The sequence below is a fragment of the Tursiops truncatus genome, chromosome 15 (assembly GCF_011762595.2).
Source record: "Tursiops truncatus isolate mTurTru1 chromosome 15, mTurTru1.mat.Y, whole genome shotgun sequence".
NCBI lineage: Eukaryota > Metazoa > Chordata > Mammalia > Artiodactyla > Delphinidae > Tursiops > Tursiops truncatus.
In genome coordinates, this window is record NC_047048.1 from 3,976,665 (window position 1) to 4,003,330 (window position 26,666).

At 49.5% G+C, this 26,666-nt stretch overlaps 1 protein-coding gene across 6 annotated transcripts in view; it reads right to left on the bottom strand.

Moving 5' to 3' along the window:
* Positions 1 to 9,336: 9,336 nt before the first annotated feature.
* The window catches only part of RNF216 (ring finger protein 216), a 171,072-nt gene continuing 153,742 nt past the window's right edge, over positions 9,337 to 26,666 (bottom strand). For all 6 annotated transcript variants that reach the window (XM_033841349.2, XM_033841347.2, XM_033841348.2 and 3 more), the window contains 2 exons: positions 13,096 to 13,165; positions 9,337 to 12,351 (listed from right to left, as the gene is read on the bottom strand). In XM_033841349.2, the coding sequence (XP_033697240.1) occupies positions 12,032 to 12,351; positions 13,096 to 13,165 (390 nt within the window). In that variant the 3' untranslated portion in view covers positions 9,337 to 12,031. The remainder of the gene's footprint in view (positions 12,352 to 13,095; positions 13,166 to 26,666) is intronic.

The window sequence follows — 26,666 nt, forward strand, 5'->3', positions numbered from 1 at the left end:
CCGATGTTAGGAATATCCACACGGTTGTGCCATCACCTAATCGCCACCATAATCTCCAGAACTCTTCATCTTGTAAAACTGACACTCTGTCCCCTCCCCCAGCCCCTGGCACCCACCCTTACACTGTCTGCCTCTATGAATGTGATACTGTAGGGACCTCATCCAAGTGGAATCATACAGTATTTGCCCTTTTGTGAGTGGCTTTTTTCACTCAGCATAATGGCCTCAAAGTTCATCCATGCTGTGGCAGGTGCCAGCATCCCCTTCCTTTTAAAGGCTGAATACTATTCCATTGTACTGGTATGCCCCATCTGTCGGTGGACATTTGGGTTGCTTCCATCTATTGGCTATTGTGAATAATGCTGCTATGAACATAGGTGTACAAGACCCTGCTTTCAATTCTTTTTTTTTCTCTTTGGCTGCACGGCATGGCATGTGAGATCTTAGTTCCCCGACCAGGGATCGAACCCATGCCCCCTGCAGAGGAAGGGTGGATTCTTAACCACTGGACTACCAGGGAAGTCCCCCTGCTTTCTTTTCTTTTCTTTTTTTTTTTTAATTTTTAAATTATTTATTTATTTATTTTTGGCTGCATTGGGTCTTCGTTGCTGCTTGCGGTCTTTCTCTAGTTGCAGAGAGCGGGGGCTACCCCTCGTTGTGGTACGCAGGCTTCTCATTGCGGTGGCTTCTCTTGTTGCGGAGCATGGGCTCTAGTTGCGTGGGCTCTAGTAGTTGTGGCCCACGGGCTTAGTTGCTCCGCGGCATGTGGGATCCTCCCAGACCAGGGATCAAACCCGTGTCCCCTGCATTGGCAGGCGGACTCCTAACCACAGCGCCACCAGGGAAGCCCTGCTTTCAATTCTTTTGGGCCTAGACCCAGAAGTGGAATTGCTGGTTCATGTGGCCATTCTAATTTTAATGTTTTGAGGAACTGCCATAATGTTTTCCATAGCAGCTGCACCATTTTACATTCCCAGCAATGGTGCACGAGGGTTTTATTTTATTTTTTGACACACGCAGCATCGTATGCGTCCACTGCTCCGTCCGTTCACTTGTCACCTAACACATGCCGGTTTTCCTTATCTGCCCAGACAGACCTCACTCTGTCTTCTCACGCTCAGCCCTGTGACATCCTGTCTTATCTACCTCGTCCCCTGCTCACGGACGTTCACATCCTTTCTCATCTGTCATGACTGGCACAAACATGGCTGAATGGAACAACGGTGGGTAGGAGCCTTTTTACAAGTCTCTGGGGTAAATTCCTGGAAGGATTAAAATTCTTGGGTCACTTGACATTTTGATAGATGTAGTCTGATGGCCTCCTCAAAAGACGCTCCCCCCGGCCCCTGCCCAGCTGTGGGTGTTTCTTTACGCTTTTCCCAACGTGGATGGAATCACTCTTGAAGCTTCTTACCAAGCTGAGAGGTGAGAACCCGGGTCCTACGTGTGTTGGTGTGTGCCATCAGCACTGTGCTCGGGTTAGTCTGCTAACTGGGAACACAGGGTGTCTGGCCCATGGGGCTCCTGCCTGCTGGGCTTCCTCCTTTCCCAAAGCACCACTGGCAGATTTGAGGGGTGTAAATAAAAACCTCATACATCTCCCAGGGCTCCAGATAAAGTCTCATCAAAGAGCTGGTAACCGGGACTTCCCTGGTGGTGCAGTGGTTAAGAATCCGCCTGCCAATGCAGGGGACACGGGTTCGAGCCCTGGTCTGGGAAGATCCCACATGCCTCTGAGCAACTAAGCCCATGCGCCACAACTACTGAGCCTGCGCTCTAGAGCCCGCGAGCCACAACTACTGAGCCCATGCGCCACAACTACTGAGCCTGCATGCCTAGAGCCAGTGCCCTGCAACAAGAGTAGTCACTGAATAAGAAGTCAGTGCACCACAACTAAGAGTAGCCCCCGCTCACTGCAACTAGAGAAAGCCCACGCGCAGCAACAAAGACCCAACACAGCCAAAAATAAAAATAAAATAAATTTATTAAAAAGAAAAAAAGAAAAAGAGCTGGTAATCAAGGAGGCCCTGGGTCCCTGCAGCTCCAGATGTGCTCAAGGGGGCTCCAAGGTGGCTGATGGTCAGCCAGTCCCCTCACTCACGTGGGCCAAGGTCCTCCCCACAGAGGCTGTCCTCTTTGAGGGTGTAGGCTGTGCCCTGTCTGGCTCCCTTCCCCTTCTGTTTATTTTTTTCACTTTTTTTTGGTGTGTTTCTTTGTTTTGGATAGTTTCTATTGCTGTCTTCAAGTTCAGTAACCTTTTTTTTTTTTCTTTTTTCCCCTGTAGCATCTAATCTGTTATTAATTCCACACAGGGTATTCTTTTAAAAATATAAAACGTTGTATACTTTCATCTTTAGAAGTTTAATTTGGGTGGGTTTCCTCCCACCCTTTTTTTTTTTTATCATGCTCATGTCTTCTTTTGCCTTCTTGAGGGAATCGATTTACATCTATCTATAACAGCTGTTTTAATGTCCTTGTCCACTAACTGTATCTTCTTGCTTCTAGCGATTGATTTTCTTCCATCCTTAATATGGGTTGTATTTTCCTGCTTCATTGCCTGCCTTGTAATTTTTGATCCGATGACAGATATTTAGATTTTCATGTTGTTGTATGCTGGATTTCTTTTCTCTCTTTTTAAAAATATTTTAATTAATTTATTTTTGGCTGTGTTGGGTCTTAGTTGTGGCAGTCAGGCTTCTCTCTAGTTGTGGCATGTGGGCTACCTAGTTGTGGCATGCAGGCTCTCTAGTTGTGACATGGGCTTAGTGGCCCTGTGGCATGTGGGATCTTAGTTCCCTGACCAGGGGTCGAACCCACGTCCCCTGCGTTGGAAGGTAGATTCTTAACCGCTGGACCACCAGGGAAGTCCGAATTTCTTTTCTTTGTGTTTCTTTTAATGTCTGTTAGCTTCGTATGTTTTTGCTCTGGGTTGAAGTTAAAGTGCTTGGAACAGCTTGATCGTTTGGAGGCTTGCTTTTAAGTTTGGGGCCAAAGCAGCCCTTCAGCCTTTCATGCCCACTATGGTGGCGACATCTTTCTGAGAATTCTAGCCCTGATCCATGCCCTTAGATTCTTTGCTCTGCTGTGGGGAACATGAACTATTCCCAGTGCTGTGTGGCCTTTGTGGGTCGTTTAGTCTGCTTCTTTCTGCTGGTTATTTCCTGGCCTGGCACCGGGTCCTCACATGCATTAACTCGTCAATTGTCAGCTGAAGACAGAGGAGGCCCCTCTGCAGACCCCTAGAGCAGCTCTCCCCTCTTTTCTGCTCTTTTGCTCTGCGGATTCTCGGTCTCACCAAATTCTCAACTCTCCTCAACTCTGGGAGTCCACTGGTCTCCGCCAGGGCTTCCTGTTCCTGTGCTGCAGCCTGGACAACTCTCCAGAAAGGAGGCTGGGAAATTGTAGAGTTCACCTCATTTGTTTCTCTTGTCTCAGGGGTCACTGACTTTGCTCCTGTTGTCCACTGTCTGAAGACTATTGTTTCATATATTTTGTCTGATTTTTTAGTTACTTAAGGGGGAAGGGTGAATCCAGTCATCCTTGTTACTCCACATGGCCAGAAGTGGTATTTCTCCCCTCCCTCCCTCCTCCTTCCTCTTTCTTCTCCTTCTCCTTTTTGTTAAATAACATCTTTATTGTGTGATAATTCACATGCCATAAATTCATCACCTCAAAACGAAAGACTGTAGGGACTTCCCTGGCGGCCCAGTGGTTAAGACTCTTCGCTCCAAACGCAGAGGGCACGCACTCTTTTTTTTTTTGGCACGCACTTTTTAGCTGTCACCCCCTATCCCTCCATGGCCCCCTCCAACCCTAAGCAACCACTAATCTACTTTCTGTCTATATAGGTTTGCTGATTCATATAAATGAAATCACACAATCTGCAGCCTTTTGTGTTTGGCTTCTTTCACTTAGCACAATGCTGTCAAGATTCATCCACATTGTCGGAGGTGTCAGGACTTCTTTCTTGTATGGCCAGATGATATCCCGTTGTATGGAGAGACCCCATTTTGTGTGTCCGTTCATCAGATGATGGACAGTTGGATTGTCTCCACTTTTTGGCTGTTTATGAATAATGCTAAATTATCATGGTATTAAACACATTCTAGGGAAACATCTCTGTAGATTTATAACCCCAGCTCTTGATATCTGCACCATCAGGACACCTGTAAAACCCCAGCCCATTAGAGCAGGGAGGGCTTTTCAGGCTACCCAGCCAACCCCTCCACTTCACAGATGGGGGAATGGATGCTCCAGCTGGCAGGTGACTTGCCCACCATACCAGCAGTGGAAGGAACACTCACCCACATTTTCTGATCCTAAAAACAATGAAGGTAACATTTGCGTGGCTCCTGTGGGTCGGGCTGCATCTTCACATACACTATCTCATTTGATGCCCTACATCCCCCTTCTGAGGTGGGTCTTTTTATCCTCATTTCACAGATTTCTTCTTCCAACAGTTATTGCCTGAGCACCCCAGACCCTGAACTGGTGCTGGAGATGTTGAGCTGGGCAGAATGGTGCTCCTGGGATTTCAGGGAGGCAGGCACTGTGGAAAATATTCCAAAGGTAGGGAATCAATCAAAGATGGTTAGTGCCTCATGAGGATAGAGGTCAGGGGACTGGGCTGTGTCTCAGAGGCAGGAAATGGCAGAGCTGGGTAGGAACGCCCAGCTTTAAGGTCGCTCTAGGCTTCCTTTTTGGCCTTACTCCCCATCAGAAGGGAGAGAAAGGATATGTCTGTGGGGGAGGTGTCAGCTTCCCCGAGGTCTGAGGCTGTGAGCAGGCTTGGCCCCCAGGGCGCCTGGGACAGGGGCAGCCGGGCCTCCAGCAGGTCGCGGAGATGTGCCTCTGCCTGCACAGTGCCCTTCCCTTGAGCTATGGGCATGTCTCCGTCTTATAGAGACATTGACCCTTATAACTCATGCGTTTCAGCATGCGAGGTGAAGCTGCCTTTGAAGACTGGGCAAGGATGCCTGGTGGAGGTGATTCAGAGCCCTAACTCTGGGCTGTGTTCATTTTATAATCATAGCTTCGCTTTTGTTCCAATTTGGTTTCTCTGTTTGTTTTTATATCATATGTATTTTTGGTAAGTGGCCTTAAACGCGATAGAAATGAGTAAAGAGGGGGAGGGGGAGAGAGAGAGACAGAGAGGACCAGACTTGGGGCCAACAGAGAAAGGAGGGACAGAGCCATTTAAGAAGGCTGCGGCCACAGTCCCCCCACAGGCGCCTCTTCCAGCCGTGAGAGGCGAGCCGCGCACAGGGGGGGCCACAGGCTTGGTTTGGGGCACGCTGGGCGCTGCGCGAGGTGGTTTGTGTGCGCTGGCCCCGGGGAGCCCTTGACAGCCCCCGCCCGTCGTGCTGGGGGGAAGCTCGGGCCGCTAGGGGCGAGGGGCCCTGGGAGGCCATCTACGGGGCTGCAGTCTCAGACAAACCGCAGCAGGGCTCAAAGCTGCCCGCGGCGGTTTCTAGCCATTGCGCTCTCTTGCTCGGGGTGGTTTCCTGCTGCCGAGGCCGCGGAGGAGCGGGTGGAGCAGCGGCGGGGGGAGGGGGCCGCTGGCTCCGGGGCGGGAGAAGCTCGGTTGGGCCCTGGTGGGGGCTTGGAGGGGAGGGGAGGAGGGACAGCACCGGGTCTGCGACGCCCAGAGGGCCGGAGAGAGGGCTCAGCGGGGCAGGAGGCTACTCCCCCTGTCGCCGCACCCAACCTACTGACAAGCCCTAGGCGATGAAGAGGAGCCAGGTTGGGGTCTTTCCCCACCCTCTTGGCTGCAGGCACCTCCTCTAGGCCACCTCCCCAGCCCATGGGAGCCTCCTGCTGCGTCTTCTGTTCCCGCGGTCTGGTGTTTTAGTGGCATGTTTTTTGTCACCACTGCTGCGGAGCCTGACAGCCCAAGCCCACCCAGTTGAGTGGCGCCTTCCTGAGGCCCAGCCTAAGCCTGTACCATTTAGTGGCGCGTGCACAGGTGCCCACTGTGTGCAGGGCGTGGGGCATGGTCTCAGTGCCGCAAGGATTTTATTTTTTATACAGCAGGTTATTAGTCATCAATTTTTTTTTTTTTTTTTTTTGCGGTACGCGGGCCTCTCACTGTTGTGGCCTCTCCCGTTGCGGAGCACAGGCTCCGGACGCGCAGGCTCAGCGGCCATGGCTCACGGGCCCAGTCGCTCCGCGGCATGTGGGAATCTCCCGGACCAGGGCACGAACCCCTGTCCCCTGCATCGGCAGGCGGACTCTCAACCACTGCGCCACCAGGGAAGCCCCTAGTCATCAATTTTATACACATCAGTGTACACATGTCAATCCCAATCGCCCAATTCATCACACCACCACCTCCACACACACACACACACCCCACCCCCGCCCGGCTTTACCCCTTGGTGACCACACGTTTGTTCTCTACATCTGTGTCTTAATTTCTGCCCTGCAAACCGGTTCATCTGTACCATTTTCTAGGTTCCACATATATGCGTTAATATACGATATTTGTTTTTCTCTTTCTGATTTACTTCACTCTGTATGACAGTCTCTAGATCCATCCACGTCTCAACAAATGCCACGAGGGTTTTAACTGGCACCTTCTAAGGCAAAGCCAAGCCAAGCCAGTGATCAGTCCTTGCCAAAAATGTGCTGATGAAGGGAGAGGAACTGGTTCTCCAACATAATCCTGAGAGGGATGACACAGATGGGGATTTAGATGTGACCATTTCCCACCAGGGGTCATGGGAACAAAGGGCCAGCAGGCTGGGGAGGGTTGGCTGTGCACCAGCCTTCAGGAAAGAGATTTTAATAAGCCCAAAGAGAATGCTAACAGAGCCTGCAGCAAGAGGTTATAAAACAAGGAGCTAATTAAAAATCATGTTTCAGAAGCACTTGCTCATACGTACCTTGTTACTGCTCAAGACAGACTGAAAATCTGCACATCTGGCTTACTGGTTTTGTGAAATACACCATATATATCACAGAAAATAAATACACTGGAAGGAAACACATCAAAATATTATTAGTAGTTACCTTTGGGTAACAAAGCACTTCTTCTTTATACTTTTCTGTGTTTTCAATTTTTCTTCCATTTAAAAACATTTACAATTGGCAAATATATTAAAAAAAGACACTTTTTTAAGGATGGAAAAAATAAAAGTTTGGACATTACAATGACAAATGCTCCTGACCTAAAAGCAGTTTTACCTAAAGAAAGAGGTGAAAATAGAAGTGATGTCTCCATGAGGTCAGATTACAGAGGGCATGACTTAGGACAGCAGGGTGGACCATGGTCACAAAGATGTGCCAATGAGGGGCGAGAGCACAGCCAGAGGCTCTCACCTGTGGTGGGTTGACACAGCTTTGCAGGAGAGGAATCTGGCAAAGCTACTGAAATATACCTGGAGAAAAGGGAGCCCTCCTACATTATTAGCAGGAATGTAAATTGGTGCAGCTACTATGGAAAACAGTATGGAGGTTCCTTAAGAAACTTAAAATAGAGTTACCATATGATCCAGCAATCCCAGTCCTGGGGTTATATCTATAAAAGGCAAAAACTCTAATTCGAAAAGATACATGCACCCCAACATTCTTAGCAGCATCATTTACAATAGCCAAGACATGGAAGCAACCTGAGTGTCCATCGACAGATGAATGGATAAGGAAGATGTGGTACATATATACAATGGATACTACTCAGCCATAAAAAAGAATGAAATAATGCCACTTGCAGCAACATGGATGGACCTAGAGATGATCATACTAAGTGAAGTAAGTCAGACAGAAGGACAATCATATGATATCACTTATATGTGGAATCTAAAAAATAGTACAAATGAACTTATTTATGAAACAGAAACAGACTCACAGACACAGAAAACAAACTTATGGTTACCAAAGGGGACGGCGGTGGGGGATAAACTGGGAGTATGGGATTAACAGATGCGTGCTACCATATGTAAACTAGATAAACAAGCATTTACTGTATAGCACAGGTAACTATGTTCAATAGCTTGTAAAAAAAGTATAACGGAAAAAATTTTTAAAAATCTAGATATATATACGTATAACCAGATCACTTTGCTGTACACCTGAAACTAACACAATATTGTAAATCAACTATACTTCAAAAAAAAAAAAAATACACACACACCCCATTCTTTGATTCACAACTCCACTGCTGGAAATTTATCTATTGCAACATCAAAGGGAATGTTCACTGAGGTGTTGTGTGTGGTGGCAAGACTTTGCAAGCATCCAGATTTTCTTTAATGGGGCAATGGTTGGCAAATATATACAAAGAAATGTCATGGAAGGCATAAAAGGCACAAATTAGAGCTATATTGACCCACAGACCTGGAGGGTACTCCATGACTGCAAAGAGAGAAAAGTGAGTTTCAGCCAAAAGTATGAAACCACTTTTGTAACAACAAAGGCCCAGAGCCCTGATAAGCAGGTGCATGTTGAAATGTGCTGGAGGGCGAGTGGGGTAAAGAGGGAGGAATGTGACTCTGGTTACTTGAATGGAGGATGGGAAAAAAAGATGGCAGTAGATTGCGGGGCAAAAACATTACTTATCTACTGATGGAAACTGTAGAATAGTCTATGATATTGCTGTAAATATGGAACATGTACAGGAACAAGAACTAGATGGCATGGGTAAATTTAAAAATACACCGATTTAGAAGCTGGTAATGCAGGTAACTTTTGTCTTGGGTTTACTTCAGTACACCTTTTTCAGATGTGCAATTAAAAAAAAAAATGTCACTCGGTAAAAAGCTGCAAGTGGAGAAGAGGATAGCGTGCTTTCTCAACATCTGAGCCCGAGCGTGCTGTGATCCACCCGTGCCCAGGGTACCCTCCAGGCCTGGCAGGTGGCAGGAAGTGTGTGGAAGGGGGTGTACCTGCAGCTTCACTGCCTAGGGGCTCCCTGTTCTCAGGACTGGCCTCCTGAGTGAGGTTTCTCCCTTTTGCATCCACCTCCAGGGCCGAGTCAGTGGCTTGCTGCAGGGGCCTGGAAGAGGGGCTGACCATACTTTCTTGAAGGGGATTCTGTACTGAAAAACAAATAAAAAACCCCCTTTGTGCCCAACCCGACCTGGGCAGCCACCCAGGCAGGGTTAGCATAATGGATCACCTGGTCTTCCTCCTGAGCAGGCCCAGCCCCTCGGGGCTCCTTTGGGATCAGATCCTGCAGCTCTCCAGCAGCATCCCGACCTCCGCTCTGGGTGAGCAGTGTTACATGAAGTGTTATCACTCCCCTGGAATCCGCTGGCTTTCAGTCTGAGCAGCCCCTGTAACTCTGTGGGGTCGTGGGGCCTGCCTGGTCAGGCCATGTGGAGAAACTAAACCAGAGAGCAGTCTGCACAAACATTTATTTACAAAAAACCAAGTTACATATGGTACAGGCTTTTTACATAACACAGTAGTTTAAACAATTATTTTATGTATTTTTACTACCAGAAGGTAAAGAATTTAGTAAACTAATCGTTTTTGCTATTTTTATACAAAGTGACAGGTCATGCACATTTTTTTTTAAGTTTTAAAATCTTTTGCTAAGTGCAAATACTAGATTCCTCTCTCCAGTTTTAAGGCAAGAATGGGACTGTTGCTGGGCAGTCTCTCGCTCCAGGGAGCAAGCAAGGCAGCCCAGAGGGGAAGGTGCCAGGCTGCCTCCGGGACTGCTCTGTCCCCCAGACAGGGGCTGATCTCTGGGGGTGTCCTGTCGTTTGCATCTTGCAGCCACTGATTGGTGTGTCTGATGGTTATGGCGCCCTCTCTCCCCAACCCCATCACTAGTACAGACTGCTTCTCCAAGACACGAGGCACCTACAGGGTCATTTTGCAGACATGAGGGGGCTCACGCTTGGGTCAGAACTTGAGGCAAAAGTGACTGTGCTACATCTGCAGACCTGCGAGCCACTCCACAGCCTGGCTCAAGGAGGAACGTTAGAAATCAGGCGCCCTCGGCTCAGAAAGGCAGGAGTGGTTCCCTAGCTGCCTTGTGTGGCTAAAAACAGCCAGAACTCATCTCAAAAGACAAGTCTTCAGTTTGGCCTTGGGGGAATTATTCTGGTCTCCCTCCTGTGCAGCAACCTTTGGACCTTTGCATGCCAGGTCCTAGGGCAGTTCCTGGACCGCAGTGTCAAGGGCATGCAACACCAGCCCAAGGTCTGTCCTTGCTGCTGCCCCAGGACCTCCGTGGAGCCACGTACCCTGGGCTGCTGGGCAAAGATGGAAGCTGGTTCCTTCGTTAGATGATGAATCGGGTCAGAGACCCAGAAGGTTCTGGTGGGCTGGGGTGAGCACTGTCACCGGTGGGGCAGGTTGACAGCACCTGGGGTCACCCTCCCCATCCGGTGGGACATCTGTTGGCAGTTCACAGCCCTCAGGGACCCTCCCTTGGGGAAGCACGAGGAACATGCTTTAACGGTACTTGAAGAAATACTGTTGCTGTGCCCCGAGGGCAGGGGCAGGAAGCCCAGTAGGGCAAGGCTCCTGGCAGCAGAGACTCAGTGTAGCCTCTCTTCATGCGCCCCCCACCCCAAGCCCAGGGGGCCACCTATCCGCAAACCCCAAACCCAGAGGAAAGACAGCAATAACAGGCAACCTGGCACATCACCTCTCCATTTTAATCTCTGAAAAACATCTGAGAGGCTGATGGCAATGGGTGACCGACCAGACAGTGATGCCTGGTCCCGGGTGTGTCCCCTCCTCTCTGAGGTCTGTGTGTGTGAACTTCGGGGAACCCCATAGCCATCAGAGCTTCAGCAAGAGGAAGGGAGGCCAACACAGGGAGCCAGGCAGGTTCATTCCCCACTGAGGCCTCTGCTCTGCACATGGGCTGGAGCATGAAGTACTGCAGAGCGGGTGGCCGGGGTGAGGCTCAAACACCTGGCTGGGGTTGGACAGCAAAAGGCAACTGGGAACATGGCGGGGACTCACCTGACCTCAGGAAAGGGTAGCTGCCAAGCGCAACCTGGGTCATGTACCTGCTGGGGAAAGCCAGCGCCACCATACCTTAGGGGAGAATCTGTTCATTACCTGGGTGGTGGCAAACACGGCTCCCTGGGAGAGCCACCAGGCCTCTGTCACAGCTACTTCAAAAGGATCTCGTGGTTGGCAGAAATTTCAGGACCATCCCACCCTCCTCAACTGCCAGGCGTGGGGCAACAGGTTTCTTTGACTTTGCAGAGACCAAGGGAGAGAAACTCTAGTAGAGGCCACAGAAAACTGGGAAGGTTCAAAGTGAGTAAACGGCAAATGTTTCTTTAGGTAAACTACAAACATCCCTTTGCATGAAATGGCTCTCTGTGGTCTCATCCAAGAGGATCAAGAGGGGAGGCGAGACCCTGGAACAATCACTGTGGTGGCGGCCTGGGGTACTGCACTTGGACACGGTCCACAGCCACCCCAACCTGAGCGGCGCTCCCAGGTCTGTGGACATCACTCTGCCACTTAGACCAACCGGCTCAGGGCAGTGGGGTGCACCTCACTCTAGGTGGGCTTCGGAGCGAGGAGGGTAGAAGAACCAGGCCTCCACGACACGGTCCCAAGCTCTCAGCTCTCTTGAAACCGCACTACTTGTTATTTCACTTTATTATGGATCACACTGCTACGGTAAGGAAGGCTTACGTGGTTTTTAACTGAGAGACTTCTGTTGTCTGCCGGGGGAGGGGATGGAGGCAAACATTTCCCTTCATCTATTTCTGCAGGGATGTGAGTGATAAAGACGGGCTACCTTGTGGCCCAGGGCCACCACGTTGGCTGCTAGGACGGCAGAACTCTTCAGGAAGAGGGTTTTGCTGCCCCCTTATCTCTGGCCCAATCCTGTTACGGGCACCCAGAGGGTACTAGCCTGCTGATCACTCTTCAAGGAGCAGTGGCCCTTCCCAGGAAGAAATCCAGCCTATCCATTCAACAGGCAAGTCCGTCATCCCTACTTAGCAGGCATGGACACAGCCATCAGCCTTGGGGGCAAAGGAGCATCTATCCAGCCTCCAGCCTGCACAGGATGCTTGGCGGGGCTCCCGGGAGAGGTGGGGCCTGGGTGTCAGAAGCGATGCCGTGGCTGGGGGCCAAAGTGCATAGGCAGGTTGTGCTCCAGCGGCATGTGGACGGGGGCGAAGTCGTAATTGACTCGTACATTGGGCAGAGGGGGCACATAGGGTGCTGGGATGGGGCCCATGTTGAGGGGGAAGTTGTTGAACATGGGCCGGACAGGAGGCAGGGGGAAGGCTGGGTGCACAAAGGCGTAGGGGGGGATCTGTGGCTGGTGCAGGTTCTGTGGGACGGGCCTCGGCAGGGCTTCGATCCTCTGGACTTTCTCTGGAGGCTTCTCCAAGGGGGGCCCAATGCGTTTGAAGGTATTCTCTGAAAAGAAGATGGGATTTAGTAGAGAAAACAGTTAAATCCCACTGTGCTCGGATCTGGCTTGGGACCAGAGCTGCATATCCTGATCCTGGTCCCAGGGGCCCTGAGCTGTAGGCTGACAGCCTGGAGCATGAGGGCAGACCGGGAACCTCCAACTTTCAGCATCATTCTTCCCTGTGGACACAGGAGGGGTGGCCAGGCCAGAATAAGGCCGATTAAAGCCCAAAACGTAGCATGCACCCATGGGTGCATAGCCCCCTAACCAGCCATCACCAAGGACAAAACCGTACTTCCCACCGAGTGTCACACTCCGCAAGGATCACCTTGGAAGGAGGCAGACTGATCCAGCTCAGAAAAGGTGGAGCTTCTGTGAGAGAATTTCCTTTAGAGCCAGGGCGTGGATGGCCACTTACAGAAACTCCTTTTCATTCCTCTGTAACCTCAGAGGGGCCTACTGTCGTTTTTAGTCTGCTTTCGCTTCTATTTGCTTCCTAAGCTCCAACTCACCCCTTGGGACCTCCTGGCCATCAAGGAGCTGCTGAAACTGTGTCTATGCTTTCAGGGCCTTTCCCAGAGGGAGCTGGATATGTGGGTGAGGTATATAAGTGGGCACCTAAGGGACAGCACTCCCCGGTGGTCCCTGGCTGGGTGGAGTGCCAGGATCCCGATGCAAGCCGGCAGTGGGGTCCCCTCGTCCCCTGTGCACATGGAGTGAGCACAGGGCCTGTCTTGGGGAGCACTTGCCTCCATTCTTTCTTTTCTGTTCCTCTTCGGCCTCCTTCTGGATTTCCTCAATTAGCTTCTCATCATCTTCCTAGGAGAAAGGAAAGAAGATGACAAGCTTGCTCTCAGCCAGCTCCATGCAGCGCTGAGGCCCTCCCGGAATGCGCGGGAGGCCGGCTTGCTGCCGATCAGCAATGGGGCTAAGCCAGAAACCTGCTGCTGACCAGCGAGGTCGTGGGCTTGCATACCACCCATTCCCAGTTCCCCGAGAATCTTCTTCCTTCATCATTAGACGGTGTTCCCATGAGGAAGCCCATCTGAAAGGCTGGGACCAAGGAGCGGGTCTGTGCACTGCAGGTGGCTGTCTGGGGGCTGGGCTGAGAGAGCCTGCTCTGTTCACTCAGCTGTAAGGTAAGAACTTCCCACAGCTCGGAGAGGGCAGACTGATAACCCAAGGGTTTGGTATGGGGGTGAGCTGGAGTGGGCAGGGCCTGAAGAGTTTCAGATCTTGAGTCTACAAACTCTGAGCAAGAAGCGCTCTCTGTAGGGCACGGAAGTCTTGCTGGCTCCCCGAACTGAGCTGGACAAAAGACTATGCAGGCCTGCTGAGCCCTGAAGCTGGCCTTTAGCTCCTAGACAGTGGTGGGCTGTAGAAGGAGCAGCATCCCGCCAGCAGAACAGTGGCCTGGGCCACAGGGAAGGACACAGCAGTCTAAGAACAACTCCCCTGTAGACCTCCCCATCTCCCCTTCTCAAACTCAGGCTTGGTAGGCCTGCTTCGCTAATAGGCAATTCAGACTTGGATTATCCCAGCCTGGGGACAGAGCCAAGTAGGCGCTCTGGGTACAGGCAGATGTGTGGGCTTCACCAGGGAAACTCAGGGGTCTGTGCCACATACAGTTCCCCCATCTCCACCTGCCCCAGGCACCGTGAACTGGGCTGCTGGCCCGGGACAGACAACCTGAACCATGCCTGTTCTGTGTAATGTCCTGGGGGTTCAACCCACTCCTCAGCGGCCCTGCAAAACGGCTGGGGACTGAAAGGACACTCGCTGGATTGAAAACACCACCAATACGGTGCATGTCTTTGCTGCCAGCAGCAGGGCTGCTGCTGAACCAGCATGGCCACGGAGGGCATGGGACTTAAGTCTACCCGCCACGAGCTGGGGCTCGACAAAGAGCAGAGTTGACACTGCAGCCACGACCTGAGCGTGGCAAGTGCACTGATCAAACTGAGAGACAGGCAGGCGTGTCCTGTTTCCTGGGGTCTCGCAGTAGCTCCTCCAGTAGTTAAGGGCAGTCAAACTGGGAAGAAGTAAGGAGAAGGGCAGTGGTGCCCAGTGTGGGGTGGGGAAGCATAAGCCAAGTTTCAGGACTTCCAGAAGCCTGCTAGAAACGTGTGTTGCCCCAGACGACGCATCAGGCGAGGCCTCTCCACGTGGTCTGGGCTGGAACACTGCCAGTGATAACTCTGGAGTTTTCATGCTGATTGGATGCTCTGGACTGGCTGACGTCACCCGTGGCACTTCTGGGAGGTGAATGGAGGGCCACAGAAGGGAGTGCATGAGCTGGAAAGAACCCCTGGAAAACCTTGGACCAGGGGAGAGCACAGCAGCCTCAGCGTGGAGCTGGGCAATGGGCAGTCTGCAGGCAATGGGCAGTTACTAATGTCATAACCAAGATGGTAACTTGTGATTTCAGACAGTTATGGCCCCTCCCTGATTCTGGAGTCATGAGTGTCGCTCACTCATTGTGTACTGGACACCTACTCTATAAAAACCCTAAGACATGCTCATCCAGCCTCTTTGTGAACACTCCAAATGAGGAAACTTACTACTCTACAGAGTAATCCCTAAGCCAATCAACACTAAGGGCTCCAGTAATGCAGCAGGCTTTGGTGGAGGCAGTCTGAAGCTCTCCATGTGAATGTCAAGATAAATTCTACCACTATCGAGATTAGGAGCTGGCAAACATCTTTATTTTGGTGCCAGTGGCAAGCCTAGGAAAAAAGATTAAAAAAAAAAAAAAGAGTAATCTAGAAAAATGGAAAGTAGGAGAGCTGTTGCTCTGCACTGCTCACTGAGTGACCTGGGCAAATTCCTGAACATCTGAGTCTGGGCATCTCATCTGTAAAATGGGCTGTTGTAAGGACCGTATGAGCTCAATTGTGTAAAGGACCCAGCACAAAGCAAGTACTCCTCATTAAAGACAGGAAAGTTGTGAAAATGGCAGGAATAAAGATTTCAGAAAGATGAAGTTTCAAGAGAAAGTGGTAAAGATTGGGAGATGCCCTAACATTTCTCTCAGTGGCTTCTTTATGGTATGAGTGAGGTTTCCTGCCTCTGGTCATTTATTAATTATAACTATTAGTACTACATCACCATCACCCTCACCCCACCCCCACTATCTCATCCCTCTTCTATCACATCACTTAAATGTGGTCATGTCCATCAGTACCCAGAGGGACACCTAAGGCCTCTGATGGCACAGGAAGGCACCTTAGACACCAGCCATTCTAACTTCCTTCTACCACAGAAAGTAAGGTCCCAGAGCAGGTAAGTTGTTCAGAGTTATGGTTAGTTGGCGGTGGACTAGGCAGTGTCACTCAAATACCTTTCCTGGAGAAAATCCACAGAAAACTACTTTGAAGGTTCCCGGTCCCTGTCGTTTGATTTGAAAATGTGGAGGGTATATGTATGCTTTCATTCAAGAATATGTATCGTGTGTCCAGTATGCATCAGGACCTGAACTGGATGTACAGCTAAGAATAAGGCAGACCTGGTCCCTTCCCTCATGGAGCTTCTATTTTTGTGCTGCGATCACAATTCCAGCTGGCATCCACTTTGGAAGCCTACATGGGCCTAAAGAGTAATTTCACAGCATTAAAGACTAACCCCTGACCCCCACCCCCTCTTTCCCCTCTGACCGTCTTGTGACATTTCTGTCAGAATAAATGAAGAATGAGGGATACTTTCTGAGTAAAGCTTCCAGGTCTCTTATAGCACTGTTAAGGGTGTGGATGAACAGGGCATCTGACCGATTTTTATCAATACTAAGTTTCCTGTGATAAATCCAAACGCTCCTGGTAAAAGTTCGCCCCTGAATAAATGCAATGTAAGAATTCCCTTAGGCGGGTCTGAGGCACTTGCACAGGCAAGTGTGAGTTGAGCGTCCTGATACGGATCTGCCGGCTCTCTGGAGGACAGAGCAGCCAGGTCCACGAGCTGGCAGAAACTCCCAGGCCGCCACTGAGAGCTCTTCCGGGGTTGGGGGGCGGGAGAAGCCTTAGAGCCTTGAGTTCTTCACCTTTTGAAGAGAGCCACCTGGAGCCTCTTCCCTTCCTTCCTTTGCTCTGATCACTCTCCTGATTTGTTAAGTGGACTCAGGACTATTTGTCCTTAAGCTCTGGCTTTCCCTGGTTAGGCAGTGCTCTTACGGTCTAAATACAGTCTGTATTTCACAAGAAAATGTCAGCACTCAACTATTTTGAGCAGTGATTGTTACCATAAAGAATGAGCGAATTGTTAGTTACACCTAGAATATGGGTTAAGTGTTTCAGATTTCAACTTTCTCCAACTGGTTGGAGTCACAGGACACTATATTTCGAAGCTAAGAACTAAAACACTTTTCAATATATTTTTTTAAAGATAAAAATTACATTTTCAGCCAAATATGTTAGACTCTAAGGGGGAAGACTTTTTCTTCATCTGGGGTAGAATTTCCTTCCATAAGCAGTTTCCCTTGAGTATTTAAAATTCCTCAAGTCAAGAGTGAAGGCATGGGCTTCCCTAGTGGCGCAGTGGTTAAGAATCCGCCTGCCAATGCAGGGGACACGAGTTCGAGCCCTGGTCTGGGAAGATCCCACATGCCGTGGAGCAACTAAGCCCACGTGTCACGACTACTGAGCCTGTGTGCCGCACCTACTGAGCCCGCGTGCTACAACTACTGAAGCCTGAGCACCTAGAGCCCGTGCTCTGCAACAAGAGAAGCCACCACAATGAGAAGCCTGCACACCATAACGAAGAGTAGCCCCCGCTCACTGCAACTAGAGAAAGCCTGCGCACAGCAACGAAGACCCAATGCAGCCAAAAATAAATAAATAAAAAATTAAAATAAATAAAATTTAAAAAAAAATTAAAAAAAAAGTGAAGGCAGAAGGGCTTCCCTGGTGGCGCAGTGGTTGAGAGTCCGCCTGCCGATGCAGGGGACGTGGGTTCGTGCCCCGGTCTGGGAAGATCCCACATGCCGCGGAGTGGCTGGGCCCGTGAACCATGGCCGCTGAGCCTGCGCGTCCGGAGCCTGTGCTCCGCAACGGGAGAGGCCACAACAGTGAGAGGCCCGTGTACCGCAAAAAAAAAAAAAAGTGAAGGCAGACTGAACTGTACACTTTAAAAATGGCAAATTTTACTTTACCACAATTTAAAAAGTTAATAATGTTAAAATAAAAAGAGTGAAGGTAGGTTTAGGGTTGATTTTGAGATAACACGTGAGGACTGGTCCCTCATCAGAACACTTCTTGGGTTGGATACGTGATACATGGGGATATTAAGGCTTTTCTAGAGGTGAGTTCCCTTGGGAAACATTCTAGGCATCCCAAGTGTCATCATTCACGGTGAATAAGAACACCTGTGAAAAAGTCTTGCCATTCTGCAAATCTAGGACACACCTAACCTGCTGGAAACAGGGAACAATAGGAGGAATAAAGATGACGAGAGGGCCAGGGGTGTGTGGGCTGGATCACAGAATTAACTGTCCTCCAGCCCCCCTGCAGGGCCTGAGTCACTTACAGGAAATCCCGGCATGCTGGAGCAGCCCCCACCGTAGTGAATTTTATCTTAAAGCAACACTGGCTTCCTAACAGGCAGGCAGCTGGTGTGATGGGACTCCAGCTTTGGGGTTCCACAGACCTTGGCCTGGGGACCCCTCTACCCAACATGACTTAACCTGGAGGCTAATCATTTCCATAGCAGGTTTACTGTGAGAAGCAAATGATCTCACTTTTTATAAAGTGCCAAGCACAGTGATAGTAATAACGGCTTACTGTGTACCAGCTCCTGTTCTAAGCACCTCACATAGATTTCATAACAACTCCAGGAGTTAGGTACTATTAATTAATCCCCATATTACAAATGAGGAAACTGAGGTTTTTTAAAAATATTTTTTCTGATCAGGGATCGAACCCACGCCCCCTGCATTGGAAGCACGGAGTCTTAACCACTGGACCGCCAGGGAAGTCCCACACATAGTAAGGTTTGAATCCAGGCCTTCTCAAAGCCTGAGCTCTCAAGCACTTAAACCACTAGTTTCTTAATAGAAGCTTCTGGAACAGTATGACTGGAGGGGCCCAGAGTACTCTGCCTGCCCTGAGAACTGTCAGAGGTGACTATTTTTAGGCCCTGCTTTGTTCTAGAAAGAGTGTATCTTGCTCTCTTTGAAATATAAGAGTTCCTCCTCTTTGGGATGGGCAGAACTCTGAAATCTCCTTTCTCCACTGAATAAAAGAAGGGAATAGGGCAAAATAAAACACCTCTACTCAAGGAGATGAACAGCCAGCAGTACAGCAGAGAAGGGGACACTTCCCTGGAAAATTCCCATTTTCCTGGGGTCAGCTCACCCAGAAGTACATGTGCCATCACTTGGAACATCAGGTCTCTGACTGGCCTCCCCAGCACTTGGCCTTTGAGACAAAGCCAGCAGAACCTTCTCACCCAGAGTGGGAGCCGGGAGCTCGGGGAGAAACCAGAAGCCTAAGGTGCAGGCCAGGCTCTATCACTGAGGCCACAGGACTTAACTGGCTCATGGTAACTGAGTCGCCTATCGCTCCTGACCTGGGCGCTGTTCCAGGCCATCTCCAGATGTCCTTGCCTTGTTGACATGTTTTCTCATGAGGCTACCAAGTTACCTGTATACCTTGGAGTCCCATGGAATTTTCTCCTTCTTCCACAAAAAGCCAGAGTTTTGATTCTCACACACATTAAAGCAACCTTGGGAAAAAGAGTTAAACAAAACACAAATAAAAAGGTAATTCCGGGCTTCCCTGGTGGACCAGTGGTTGAGAATCTGCCTGCTAATGCAGGGGACACGGGTTCGAGCCCTGGTCTGGGAGGATCCCACATGCCGCAGAGCAACTAGGCCCGTGAGCCACAACTACTGAAGCCTGCACGCCTAGAACCCGTGCTCCACAACAAGAGAAGCCACCTCAATGAGAAGCCCGCACATTGCAACGAAGAGTAGCCCCCGTTCGCCGCAACTAGAGAAAGCCCACGGGCAGCAACGAAGACCCAACGCAGCCAAAAATAAATAAATTTAAAAAAATTAAAAAAAGAAAGAAAAAAGAAAGGTAATTCCTCACCAGAAATAACTCCTAGGAAGATTTTGGCCTAATTTCCGTTGGTTGTTTTTGTATCCACATCTCACTTCCAAAATCCCTGAGGTTCCCTCTAGAAGGCCACACTCTGCACACTCAGGTCCCCACTTCCCTGTGTGTAATGCGCTCGTTCACACACGCCTGCTCTCCAAGGGTCTCTCCCAGCCACAGGGGCTGGCAGCATTCCACCCACAAGGAAACAGGCTCTGACAAGGCAGTTATGTGTTGAAGGTCACCAAGTAGATGATGCAGAGTGAAATCAGAACCAGGGCAGGGCCAGGCTGCTTCTTCTGGGCTTACAGCCCCCAGGGGAGCCTGGGCAGCTCTGGACTCTGCAGGCAATCAGAGGCCAAAGGCCTTGGGAGCAAGCTATTAGGGGCCCCTCTGACTGCTCTGACCCCAACAAAGTTGGAGGCTAAACGAAGCCCATTTGAGACCTGAGCTCCCCTTCATATCCTGCCTGCCTTGGTCAGTGGGTAACTGAGGGAGGAAGACAACTCTGTCCGGACTCACTGCACTGGACACCTCGACAGGCCCTAGTGAATGTCCACCAAGGGCAACATGCCCACCCCAGCATTCCTCTCCTTGGCCTTTGGCTCGGGGTTTAAGATGGACCCAGTAGGCCTTTTCTGCCCTCTTTCTGGCCCCTCCTCATCTTGGTGAAAACCTTGAAACAGATCCACAGAATATGCATATAAGCAAGTCTCAGACTGAGCATAAGGAAACGCCAGGCTAGAGTAGAAGTGAACCCCACAGACCACCACTGAATGTAATGAGAACTGGGATAGGAACATGTGTAGCACCCACAGTGGGCCAGTGCACCCCAAATGCAGTGCTGAGGACAAAGGATCACAGCAGAGAGTGACATGGAGTCTCGCAGCCCAGCAGATCTGGAAGAATGCTTTATATAAAGAAATGAGGGATTGCATCTTAACAGTGAGAGGATTTTATTTCCTTTCCCTGAATTCCTCTGAGCTCAGCAAGATACAGAAATGCTGGCCTAACACAGAAGACTCTGACACGCTTACTTCACATGGAGGTGGGTAGGGAGTGAGGCACGGCAAGAGCATGAGGGGGATGGCAGGGGCCCGGCTTCTCCGAAACACCGACTCAGCACGCCAGCTGCCGGCAGGAAGTGAGGGAGAATTCACCAGAGAGGTTTTAATGAAGAAAAACAACCCCAAACCCCAACTCCTTAAAACGTGTCCCTCAACAATGAAGCCCCACAGCTCTGCCCATGGAGCAGGGTCTGGATGGGAGAAAAAGAAGGAAGAGAAACTGCAAGTGGTTAAAGGGAAAAAGAGAAGGTTTCCACCAATCAGATATTGACAACAATCGCCAACCACAGGCTGAAGGTTCCTAAAATAAATGTCTGCGTACTTAGCACACGGCTTGTTCTTGCGAGGCTTTTAAACATCCTTTTGAGCCCGTTTTCTTCAACATTTCTGGACACCAGAGCTGCCAGCCTGCTTGCCTGCTGCCAGCCTCCGGTGACCATGAAGGGAGGGTGATGACTTTTCTTCTCCATTTAACTTTTCCTCCCTGTAAAAAGGTGACTGAGAAGTGCAAGTCAACTGCTGCTTCCCTCCTGCAATTTTGGGGGTGGGGCTGGGGCTGGGATCCAGGTCATGTATGGCCACAGCTGTTGTTAATAAACTTGCAATGATTTCATAAAAGGCTTCCAAAGAGCTGAGGATTTAGTTTCAAATTATTCCCAGATTGGCTGCAGATCGCCGAGCAACACCAGACCCTAACCCCCCCAGCGCCAGCTGTCCCCCTGCAACAGGAAATTGGGGGGAGGAGGGTGCAGCACGGCCCGGAGTGGCACATGCTGTGCAGCTGGGGTCTGGAATGGCCAGGGAGGGGGTGCGGAGGTGGTCTGGATAATGTGTTGGGGAGGAGCAAAGACTGGACGGCTCTCTGCTGGTTTCTGCAACTATCTCCTCGGGTCACAGGGGCCTGGAACGCAAACACCTTTCTGTCTAGAGCTCCCCCCAGGGACCTGGAGGCAGCATGGGTTGTGGCCATGTTGGGACTCCTGTCAGGGTCAAGCACTCAGCCTGGGGCCTGCTGGCATCTGCTGAACATGACACATGCCAACATGCCATGTTTACTGGACTGAGCCATACTGTGGCCCTCCTTGGTACAATCCTCTAGTGACATCTAAACCTGACTGGGGACACTGTCAAGGCCCCTTTCTACCATCTGCAGCTTGCTCAATGGGGAAGGGTCCAGCGAGGGCCTATCCCTTTACGGAGGCCTGCGTGACTCACTGGGTGCAGGGGCCCTGCGGGCAGCTATCGGCAAGCTCCCGTACTTGTGACCTCTTGTTCCAGACAGAGAGTGGAGACTTGGGGAGTGGAAGGAGCTAACAGCTGGCTGAAGACCTGGATTTGTACCCTGGTTTTACCAAGTGACCTGAATCTTGTTTTCTTCATCTGCAGAATGCGAAAGTGGTCCCGCTTCCATGTTGTAACAGAAACAATGGTGTTTAAAACAGTGACTTGAAATAAAATGCTAAGGCCAACTGTGGAAGTTAAGTGATAGGGCAACATGGGTGTTCACTTTACCATCTTCTTCACAGAAGGTAAATTTTAAAAGTTAAGGAAAAAACCCTGAAACTGAAAATTAGTTCCCGAGCTAAACTCTGGAATATCTTTCTGAAGATACTCCCTAAAATGATCTCTACCTCTCCCTCCTCAACCCTGTATCTGAAATACTTTTATTTCCTCTTCCTTTCCCAGGCCACTCAAACAAGGGTCTCAAAGGTGCCCAGTGCCCTCCGTGCCCCTGACCCATCAGGAAGACAGACACTGGTCCAGGCTGGGTGGTGCTGGAGCCAACTAAGGGGAGAAAGCAGAAAGCAGCTTTGTTTAAGATGCTGAGAGAACAGAAGACCTGAGATCAACACATGCCACGTTTTTTTTTTTTAATTTGGCATGCAGGATCTTAGTTCCCAGACCAGGGATTGAACCTGTGCCCTCAGCAGTGAAAGCGCAGAGCTCTAACCACTGGACAGCCACGGAATTCCCCATGCCACCTTTTACTGACCACAATCTTCTGCAAGTTTCTTCATTTGTAAAACTGGGATGATACATTGGCCTTAGAGGACTGTCAAAGAATTAAATATATTAACACATATTAATGTCAGGTTCAATCCACTGCAGGCTTGAGAAAAATAAATAATTCTCTTAACCAAACGGCTAGACGACAATGGTGCCAAATTGTAAACTGGCTGTTAAAGCCCTAGGGTTTTATTTGAACTGAACATGCTTCAAATTCTTATATTTAAAAAACAAAGAAGTTGTAGAAAACAATTCTGTGCAGTTTCTGGTAGCCAAAACCCAAGATAAATACTGACTTTGTTTTGTATTAAAGAGAAAATGCTCTTACGAATTTTGCCCCACTTCTAGAATCCGGACTGCCAGATGACTGCTCTGAACATGGCTTCTAACAGTTAAGATGTAACTTGTTAACCCCCTTAAGTTACCACTCACGGACAAGAAAAAAGTCAGCACATACGGGTCCAGTAAAGTCCCGGGGTAACCATTCCCCCACTGCAAAATGATGTTTGTTCATTTATGTGTTGTGATTTGGCTGTGCATTCTGACCCCTAAGCTAGAAAACTGTGGTTTGTTGTGACTGGTTTGCTTCTGTTTTTTTTTTTTCCTTCTTAAAAAGACATCTTGTTTTTACAAGACTCTTGGTTGAATGTTTTGAGCTTATTTCTGACAACTAACAGATAACTGACAGCTTTCTAATATGCAGTTAGTTCAGTTCCCAAGCAATCTCTAGTCATTAAGGATGAAAACTCAACTTCTCTCCAAACCATGAAGGGATAACTCCCTCATGGACAAATGAGAGATTCTTCCTGGCCTTGCCGGTTAATTAAGCCAGAGAAAAGGCTGGATGACAGGGCATGCTTTGTTTCCCTGAACTTCTGAATGGCTTTGTGTTCCCAGAAGCCCCAACAGATGCTGGGTTGGAATTCAATCGGTCTCCTGGTGAGAATCAAGGAAACGGGGCTGATCCCGGTTTTGATGGGAACGGGACAAATGGAACAAAATCTCTGGCTGTGGCTACCAGAGGAAATCGGAGGGATTTGTATTTGCCTGACCTTCCTTTCGAACTTTATTTTGAGCAAGTACAGAACCTTTCTCAGGGTAGAAGACGACAATTCAACATGAAAATGAGGGGCAGTTGCATGCTATGGCACCGAAACAAGGTAACAGAACACGAGAAACGTTTATAATCAATTCCATGTGTGGGAAGAAAAGGGAGGTGGCAGGAGAAGAACAAGAGAGAGCAGAAAGGAAAATGGGGCTGAGAAGAAACCAGACTGCCTGCCGCACACCCTGCCACACGTGGTAACTCCCACGCTGCTCTCTGCTTCTAGAGAGGAAAGCAGGCTGAGGAATGCTCCTTAGGAGCACCGCTGAAGAAATGGACGCTATTTCTTCACCAAGTTCCTAGAGATGCTCAGGCCCCCAGTTTGCTCGCTGGATGGGACTGAGGAACCGAGTCTGTGGAACTGCCAGGGCCTGGGAAGTTTTGTCACAAAATGCAGTGTGCGTTACCTTGGAGAGCACTTCCCACTGTGGGCCACACCTCCCTCCACTCAACCAGCAACAGAAGGATGACTGTTTATTCCAAAGTCACCCCTTTCTTTCAATTATTTCCTCAGTGGTAGGAGGGCAGGCTCGCTAAGGGTTTTACTGGGTCACGGAGCTGTGGGATAAGAGCAATTTCTGGGTCCCTCAGCCCAGTTTTCCACCCAGGAGGAGACTGTTCCTGACATGCAGATGCCGGGTTTTCACAGAGGACTCAGTGTTTAACAAAACTGTGGGGGGTTCTGAGGATTAGGATTAGGCCACCAGCTTGGCCTGCTGTGGCTTTCAACAGGGGCCAGCCTGTGACCCTGACACCTTTTCTTATCAGGCATATTGGAGGTGTTCTATATGAGGGATAAAGATTGGTGGCTTACAAGACTTTTATCTTTGACTTACAAAGTTTTTTAGATTTGGATTAATGATCAATCTTTAAAAATTGGGAGATTTCACATTAAAATACAGATTTCCAACCTCTCTGGAAAATCTGAAGCCGTGGTAACTCTGAGCACAGTCCCATCTAGCAACAGACTATGGGGGCTTAGGCCAAGTCACTCGTGTACTCAGGGCCTGCAACAGCTCCCAGCACACTCAGTGAGACCCACGGCCTGCTTCTGTGCCCACCTCTCTCACCTCCCTCCCCTCGTTCACCACCTGCAAGCCACACCAGCCTTCTTTCTGTTCCACGAATAGGCCGAATCTGTTTTATTTCTTTGGCCGGCCTTGCTCCTCCTTTGCATGCAGGTTTCGCTGTAAATGCTGCCTCTCAGAGAGGCCTGCAGAGATGACTCCCCCCTCTGGCTCCTGTCATTCTCCACTGCATCATTCTTACTGCTCCTACACAGTACCAACCACATGAAGTACCTCTGTTTTAAACTTAATAGACTGTAAACGCCAAGAAAACTAGTCCTGGCAACACTGAATAGTTACAAACAAAGAATGGATGAATCTATAATTTCTCCAGTGATTTGAATGATATTTTTGTCACATATTAAATTCTTATGGGACTGTTCCTGGTCTCTACCTTGTCCCCTTGATCTATCTGTCTATTCTTGCATTAGTCTGCGTGATTTTTTTTTTTTTTTTTTTTTTTGCGGTACGCGGGCCTCTCACTGCTGCGGCCTCTCCCGTTGCGGAGCACAGGCTCTGGACGCGCAGGCTCAGCGGCCATGGCTCACGGGCCCAGCCGCTCCGCGGCATGTGGGATCTTCCCGGACCGGGGCACGAACCCGTGTCCCCTGCATCGGCAGGTGGACTCTCAACTACTGCACCACCAGGGAAGCCCAAGTCTACGTGATTTTGATTTGTGCAGCTTCACAGTAAAAATTAGTCTCACTTTCAAAATTACAGGTAATTTTTCAAGAAAAAAAAATCCGACTGAATTTAAACGGGAATTGCAGTAAACTTGTAGATTACTTTGGATATAAGTAATCTCTCTGTAATACCAAGTCTCCCCTTTGAGGGACAAGGCGCTTCTCCACTATCCAGGTCATCCTCACTTGCCCCAGTGAAAGCTGACTCGTCAATGGCTATCCCCAGGCCTCCGCAGGCTATGGTGCAGCTTCCTTGCTAGCTCCAAGTTGGCAGGGTATCTATTCACTGTTATGCTCAATTGTTTTTTGGTAGAACAAGTCTTCTCACATACTACATTGCCATCCTTACAGAGCAACTTACAACTGACTAGCAAACTTAAAAATCATTGGGACTTCCCTGGTGGCACAGTGGTTAAGAATCTGTCTGCCAATGCAGGGGACACGGGTTTGGGCCCTGGTCCGGAAGATCCCACATGCCGCAGAGCAACTAAGCCCACGTGCCACAACTACTGAGCCTGTGCTCTAGAGCCTGCAACCCAAAACTACTGAGCCCGCGTGCCAAGAGCCCGTGCTCCGCAACAAGAGAAGCCACCGCAATGAGAAGCCTGTGTACTGCAACAAAGAGTAGCCCCTGCTCGCTGCATCTAGAGATAGCTTGAGCACAGCAACGAAGACCCAACAAGCCAATAAATAAATAAATAAATAAATGAAACTTATTGTTATTATATACATAAAAAAAAAACAAAGCACATTTCTCCACATGTTCAAGTCTCTTCACGTCCTTCAATACGGTTTTATAGTTTTCTTCATACTTCTTGTTAAAGTTCATTTCCTGGGTATTTCACGATTTATATAGCTACTGTGAATGGCATTCTGTATATCTATTTTGTATCTAGCTATCTTTCACTGCTTCTGATGCCTTTTCAGTTGATTATTTTGTCTTTTCTCAGGTTTAAAACGGTAGGTTTACCTTTTTTTTTTCCTCTTTTTTTGGGGGGGCTGTGCTAGGTCTTCGTTGCTGCGCACGGGCTTTCTCTAGCTGTGGTGAGCGGGGGCAACTCTTCGTTGCAGAGTGTGGGCTTCTCATTGCGGTGGCTTTTCTTTTTGTGGAGCATGGGCTCTAGGTGCGTGGGCTTCAGCAGTTGCAGCGTGTGGGCTCAGCAGCTGCGGCTCATGGGCTCTAGAGTACAGGCTCAGTAGTTGTGGCACATGGGCTTAGTTGCTCCGTGGCATGTGGGATCTTCCCAGACCAGGGACAGAACCTGTGTCTCCTGCACTGGCAGGCGGATTCTTAACCACTGCACCA